Source organism: Pinus tabuliformis, chromosome 1_2 (genome assembly GCF_031772625.1).
Source record: "Pinus tabuliformis cultivar Carrire ecotype Pingquan chromosome 1_2, CPIR1, whole genome shotgun sequence".
Lineage (NCBI taxonomy): Eukaryota > Viridiplantae > Streptophyta > Pinopsida > Pinales > Pinaceae > Pinus > Pinus tabuliformis.
The window spans coordinates 1,106,690,240-1,106,697,446 of record NC_142298.1 but is presented as its reverse complement, the minus strand read 5'-3'; the positions used below and the strand labels follow the sequence as shown (position 1 = coordinate 1,106,697,446).

General features: G+C 46.7%; 1 protein-coding gene across 1 annotated transcript; it reads right to left on the bottom strand.

Annotated features, from left to right (window-relative positions):
* Positions 1-2,593: 2,593 nt before the first annotated feature.
* LOC149210028 (uncharacterized) lies at positions 2,594-6,892 on the bottom strand. Its single transcript, XM_089398844.1, has 2 exons — positions 6,026-6,892; positions 2,594-5,743 (listed from the first exon to the last, which is right to left on the bottom strand). The coding sequence occupies exons 1-2, from the start codon at positions 6,890-6,892 to the stop codon at positions 2,594-2,596; spliced, it is 4,017 nt and encodes a 1,338-aa protein (XP_089254970.1).
* Positions 6,893-7,207: the final 315 nt, after the last annotated feature.

Genomic DNA, 7,207 nt, shown 5'->3' with positions numbered 1-7,207 from the left:
CCAACTTATACATGGAGTACTTTGAAAGAAAAGCCCTTGACTCATACCCTTTGAAGCCAGCTTGGTGGAAAAGATTTGTCGATGACACTAACCTGAATTGGACTCATGGTAAGGCGGAGCTGGAGAAGTTTTTCAGTCATCTTAACTCTATATCTTCCGAGATCAAATTTACTATGGAGCTTGAAGAGAACGGTAAGATCCCCTTTCTAGATGTTCTAATCAGTAGAAAAGAGGATGGTACTTTGGGACACCAGGTCTACAGAAAGAAAACTCATACTGATAGCTATCTTCATGCTGACTCTTACCATCATCCTTCCCAAAAATCTGGCGTCTTAAACACTCTAGCTGTTAGGGCTTTCAGGATTTCTGACCCGGATCACCTAAAAGAAGAGATTGAGCACTTAACCTCTGTCTTCAAAAACCTTGGATACAAAGAATGGAGTATCAAGAAGGCTATAAGAAGAGCTCAGGATAAGGCCCTCTCCAAGCATCCTCCTGAAGACAAGAAAGAAGATTCTGGGAAGGTCTACCTTCCATTCATCCAGGGGATTACAGATAAGATTGCAAAAATTTTAAGGAAGAAGAACATAAACACTCAATTTACAACATGTGGAACTATAAGGCAGATGATGAGGTCAGTAAAGGATAACATCGATCCTCAACAACTCAAGGGTGTGTATAAGATTGACTGCTCTTGTGGCAAGAGTTATATTGGGGAAACAGGTCGATCTCTGAAAATAAGACTAAAGGAGCACGTGGCTGATATAAAGAATGAGAGATCCCGTACATCGGCCCTTGCGGAACACTCGTCCAAAACCAAACATCATGTGTGTGTGGAGGACGCTAAAGTGATTGCAAGAGAGGATAATTATCACAAAAGAAAAATCAGAGAGGCCATCAAAATTATGAAATTTCCTCAAAACCTCAACAGGGACAATGGGAGTGAAATTAGTGGAAACTGGCTTCCCCTGATCAGACAAATAAACCCCTCCAGGGCTTTGGAAGCATAGTATCAGGGTCTCTTAATAATAATAAAAATAAAATTTAATTAGATAAAATTAAATTTAATTAAAATTTAATTAGATTAATTAAATCAAAATTAATTTATTAAATTAAAAATTTTATTATTTAATTAATTATATTTTTGTTTTGTCGTTAAAAGACTAGCTAAATTTTTCTATTATATTTACAGGAAGACTTTACAGACAGTGATGCAGACATTCCAGGGCCAGCAGTTGCACCCTATATAATTTAACTTTAAGACCAGAAGCTCCCTCGCAGGGGCAGCACCGACAAAACTTTCAAAATAACCAACCAAACTAACAGAGTTTCTCCCAAAACAAGTTGCTTCTGGAGGCCCAGAAGAAGTGAGAGTTAGCAAGCTAAGGGGCCTCATTACTCTGAGCAGAATCAAGACTGCCCACGCAGGGGCTTTCGACATTGTCTAACTGAACCCAACAAGAAACAAAATTGAAACTAGACTCGATATGCATAAACCAAACAGATAGACACAGAAATTGCCAACCAGACAGACGCAGAAGTTGCCAGCCATCAAGCACAGTAGAATCCGGAACCGACATACCCACAGGAGCTTTAGTTCTGTTTTCTGGTGGAGAGAGGAGGAACTGTGTGGAGCCGGGGCTCAGTATCCTGGTCCTCGCCGAGGCTTGGGTCTTCCACCACATAGCACCATCCCCTTCCCTCCGGGACTCCTTCCCACATCGCTTTCCACTTATCCTCATCCATGCCCGGGGGTGTTGTCCCCAAGTCGGGTGAGGTTCCTTGCACCGTCTCCTTCCCCAAATTGTCTGGCTCGCTCGGTGGCAGATCCTCAAGGCCTTCCTTGCCAACGCTTTCCTTGCCCGAACTTCCTGGTGGCCTCTCCATTGCATCCTTGCCCGAACCTTCTGGAGGTTTCTCCGCCGTGCCCTCAGGAGTTCCAGCACCGAATTCTTCAGGGATTTTTGTAAAAAGGACTGAAATGTGGGCTTTGACGCCTGTGTTGTCCATTGAGCCTCCCAGAGTGAACACCACCGAGCCAAACGCTGGCAGCAATGGCCCTCCCTCGCTCGAGCTGCCAACCTCCAGGAATTGTCCACATGGGAGTTGGGTGGCTCTTGCTCTCCTATGACAGTAGCAGCAGCAGAAATGGTGGTGTTCGTCTGCTGCAGGGGTTCGAGAGGAAGAACCTCTCCCTGGTCCTCGTCTGCTGGGCTGTCGTTCCCGCAATTTGGCCATGTCACCCGCAAATGCCCACACCCGTGAAATTTCTGAGCACCCTCCTTCTGCACACGAATTGACCCGTCTTGCTTCCAATTGAACCAGAAATCCTTCGAGTTGCCTCCCCTGCTTCCGGCCACAGCCTGAATTGCAGCGGCAGACCAGAGCTTGCACTGCGGCAGGAGGCTTAGCATCCACCGACTCACAATTCCTCTGCTCTCGCATCCGGCTGATCTTAACTCTCCAATGCATCCACATCCTTTGCTGATATCGATTTCTAAACCTGCTCTGCAACAGAGCATTAACTGCATTCTGCGCCACCATCGAGAACTCCTGCTCTGCAATGAATTCCCCTCACATATCTGCTGAACCATTATGCTATGACGGCGGTCGGACCAGGCTCATTAAGATCTCCACGGGGCGGCACATGCTGGGCATGTGGCACATCCCTCCTTGGCACGTCATCACCCGCATCCGGGGATTCAGCATCCTTGTGGAGTATGCTTTCACATTCCTGTTTCTGTTGGTTGCTTAGGATGATGTTCAGTTTGCCTTCTAGGAAGGGCTGGTTACAGTCTACTCCAATGTTTGCCATGAAATCAGCGATCTTGTTACCCTCTCTTTTGGTGTGATGGAAAGAGAGGGCATTGTGATTGCGCAGTTCATGAGCAATATTGCTTAGTCTGGCCTCTAATCGCCAACTGTCAGCTACCTTCCTGGCGTGAGAGCCATTCTGAATGCGAGTAGCCATGTTTATAAGGATTTGAGAGTCGCCCTCTACAATCAGCGGTTGAAGATTGAGGCGCTTTGCTACCAGGATCCCCTGCCACATTCCTTCCAACTCCGCCGAATTGTTGGTGTCCCATCCTATGTTGCCGAAGTAGACCTGTAGGGGTGAGCCTTTGTGATTCCTTATGATGCCCCCAAATCCTGCTGGCCCAGGGTTGCCTTTCGAGGCTCCATCGAAATTAAGTTTGTATGAGTTGATGGGTGGGGCAGTCCAACCATGATCCTCCTTGTCTCTGCGTTTCACCGTTTGATGCATGGTGGGCTCTTGTAGCTGCTGCAACATCCAGTTGTCTAGGATGTTTTTCTCGTTGTCTGTTGTGGGGAGATCCTCTTTGGTCCATGTTTTCAACAGCATGGTTTCTTGGAGATTGCTGTGTATGCTGTTCCAGATGTTCTCATTAGTTCTGCTTTGATTTTTGAATATGCGCCTGTTCCGTTCCTTCCAGATGTTCCATAGTAGAATGCCCGGGATAAGATTCCACAAGTGGTTGAGAATCTCACACTTGTAAGGTCTTTTCGGCCATTGACGGATGGTGTTTATGATACCGTCAGCTTCCCTGCATCTCCTTTGGCATTTGAATTCTACCTTTTCCCATAAATGAGTGGCGATTGAGCAAGTTTGCAGAAGATGCTGCAATGTTTCCTCGTTTTGAGAACAATTATGGCATATGGAAGGTCCGTGAAAATTACGTTTCCTTAGCTTGTCCCAAGTGAGAATCTTCTTGTGCCCAACCAACCAGAGGAAGTGTGATATTTTAGGCCAGGCTTTGAAGCTCCATATCCTTTCCCATAGAGGGTCCGGTTTGATGGGGAAGTTGCCTAACAGATTGTAGGCTTCTGCGGTGGTATAGGTGCCTTTAGTTTGATAACCCCATCTGAGGATGTCCTCATTGTTTTCATGTCTGATTCTTCTTTTATTTAACTCGCTCTCCAGTGCTGTTATCTCTTGGGGGCTAGTGCTGTTGGTAATGCGATTGCCTGATTGCCATTTCCTGAATCCGTTCTCCATTTCCTGCGCCCAAAATTGATGCACCATGGCTTGCTGCTGCTCCTGGCTGCTAGGAATGATCGTTGCAGGGAGAACATTTGAGAGTTTGGGCATCTGGTTCCAGGCATCATTCCAGAACCTAGCATTGTGACCATTCCGTATTTCCCAAAAGCTGTGTTTCTGAACGAGCTGATGATGTTGTTTAGCTGCATTCCATATAAGAGACCCATTGATAGTGGGTGTGAACCTGATGAGCTCTGCTTGGGGCATGTTGTTGGTGTATTTTGCAGTCCATATTTTGGCCCATAACTTCTCTGGACTGGTTACCCATTGCCACCATATTTTAGCTGTCATGATGGTGTTGCTGTGCTCAGGGTCCCGAAGTCCAATTCCTCCTTTGTTTTTGGGCTTACATACAGTGTCCCATTTGACCAATGCCCATTTGCGATTGGTGGCTGAACTTCCCCATAGAAAGTCTCGCTGCAAGTTTCTCAATCTCTTTAGAACCCACTTAGGTGCAGCCAGGATGGAGAAAAGATAGAGAGGCATGGCTTGCAAGACAGCCTTAAGAAGCACAACCCGGCTGGCTAGATTTAGGGAGCGATTGGTCCATAGATTGAGCTTGGACTCAAGCTTCTCCAAGAGGGCCCGCCATGCCGGCTGCTTTATGGCCGAGGCTGTGAGGGGGGCTCCCAGATACGTGGAAGGGAGAGAAGCGGATTGGAAGCCCAGGATACGGGAAACAACACGTTTTACAGACGGAGGGGTATGGAAGAAAAAAATTTGAGATTTGGAGCTGTTGACATGAGTGCCGGAGGCCTTTGAGAAGTCGTCGAGCAGGGTTTTTAACTTAGAGGCTTCCTGAGCTGAAGGATAACCATAGAGCATGGTGTCGTCTACAAATTGCTGATGAGAGGAGGCTGAGGTACTGTGGATGGAGATCCCTTTAAGCTGGTTAGAGTGAAGGGCTTGCTTGATGTGCCTACCTAAACCTTCCGCCATTAAGACAAAAAGGAAAGGGGATAGGGGGTCGCCTTGTCTGATACCTCTGGAGGGCTTGAAGGGACGGGAGGGTAAGCCATTGACGAGGATGGAGAAATGAGAGGAAGAAATTAGGCTCAAGATCCATCTTATCCAGGAGTCACAAAATCCAAAAGCTTTCAGCATATGCTGGATGTAAGACCAGCTGAGCTTGTCAAAGGCCTTGGAGAGGTCAATTTTAAGAAGCATACCAGCTTGATTGGATAGCTTGAGCGAATGTATGATTTCATGAGTGAGGATGATACCATCCATGATCTGTCTGCCTTCAACATACCCTGACTGCTCCGGAGATATGAGCATGGGTAGCAGAGGTTTGAGCCTGTTCGCTATAACTTTGGATATGACCTTGTAGAGGACGTTACAGAGGGCTATGGGTCTGAATTTATCAGGGGTGATGGAGTTTTCCTCTTTGGGGATTAGAGCTATAAAGGTAGAGTTAAGGGAGGGGAGCATCCAGCGAAGGGCCCTGGATTCTTCAACTATTTGCCAGACCTCCATTTTAATTAAGTCCCAGAAAGCATGAAAAAAAGTAGTTGTAAAGCCATCAGGGCCAGGGGCTTTACCTTCTTTGAGCTGCGCCATTGCTTCGTCTACCTCGTGAATGAGAATTGGGCGCATCAGCAGCTCGTTGTGCTCCTCTGTGACTAGCCTGGGGATGTTGCTTGTAATCTTCTCAATGGCACTATTCCTATCCACCGTCTGCTCCTGGTGTACCATCTTGAAGTGATTGATGAGGATTTCCTCTATCTTCTCATGTTCTTCTTCCTTGGTCCCCTCTGGGCTTTGGATGAAAGGTATTTTGTTATGCATTCTTCTTTGCACTGTGGTGTTGTGAAAGAACTTAGTGTTGCGTTCCCCTTCTTTTAGCCACCTGATTCTTGATTTTTGTTTCCAGTAAATTTCTTCTTGTTTTCTTCGTTCTTCGAGCTGATTGTAGATGTGCTTTTCTTTGTTCAAGGTTGCCTCCGTGTGCCCTGTATTGATTACTGTCTGGTGTAGATCCTTGAGCTCCTGATTAAGTTCCTGTTGTGCTTCGAAAATGTTCCCAAAGGTCTCCCGATTCCATCGTTTAAGGTGGCCTTTTAAGAATCGCAATTTCTGTTGTAGCTGGTACATCCTTGAGCCTTCTGGTGGGACAAAGGAGGTCCATATGGTTCTGACGAAGTCCTTGAATGCTGGATGCGTTAGCCAGAAACCCTCAAAGCGGAATGGTTTTTTGGTTCTGTCCCCTGGTCGCTGCCAATGCAGAGCTATTGGCCAGTGATCCGAGCCCGAGTGTGCCAAAATCTCCGCAGTGAAGTCACCGCCTAGATGGATCGCATTGTCTGAAATCAGAAAGCGATCAAGTTTAGATGCGATCTGGTGCTTTCCTCCTCTGTGATTACTCCAAGTGTAGGTTCCATTGCAGAAAGACATATCGATGAGAGAGGCATTGTGGATGAAATCCTTGAAATGTTCTGCTTCAGGTTCTAATCTGGATCGTCCTCCTGTTTTGTCCTCGATTTTGGTAATCATATTGAAGTCACCTGCAACGATCCAAAGCGGATGCTGCCTGTTAGCGTTTAGCGCCTCAATGGTATCAAGAAGCACTTTTTTGCTTCCTCCTTCCTGAGGAAAGTAGACATTGGACAAGTTTCCATGAACCTTGGTGCCTAGAATGTGAAAGGCAGCTTGAATGAGGTTATGGGAGGCATGGAAGTCAGTAAGCGATATTGCCTGAGTGTTCCAGGCGATTGCTAGCCCTCCCGAAGCCCCCGTTGCATCCACGGCTACTGAGCGGCAACCTGGCCAGGCCTTTGATAGTATTCGACCTAGCGTTTGACTGTTGCATTTGGTTTCTTGGAAGAAACACATTTGCGGTTTTTCCAACTTGATCATGTTTTTTAACATCCTAGATTTTGCTGGGCTGTTAAGCCCTCTTAGATTCCAGGAGATCAGCTTCATGGATAACTGGTTTGGGTGGGGCTGAAGTATTTCGTGAGCTTCGCATATCTCCCTGAGTCCACCAGGAGTTTGCCCACCTCCATTGTTCTCTGAAGATCTGTCTTTCTCCCTCTTTTTTTGGAGTCCTTCGGTCGCTGGTTGCTGTCCCAATCACTACCAGGTTGAATACCTAGTTGCTGTTGGTGGAAGGCCCTGGATATTACCTCTTCCAGCTTTTCTAGATCC

Coding starts and splice junctions, on each gene's coding strand:
- LOC149210028 (XM_089398844.1), bottom strand. CDS start 6,892: ATGTGTTTCTTCCAAGAAACCAAATGCAACAGTCAAACGCTAGGTCGA. Junction 5,744..6,025: donor TCAAGGATCTACACCAGACA/GTAATCAATACA, acceptor ATGGTACACCAG/GAGCAGACGGTGGATAGGAA.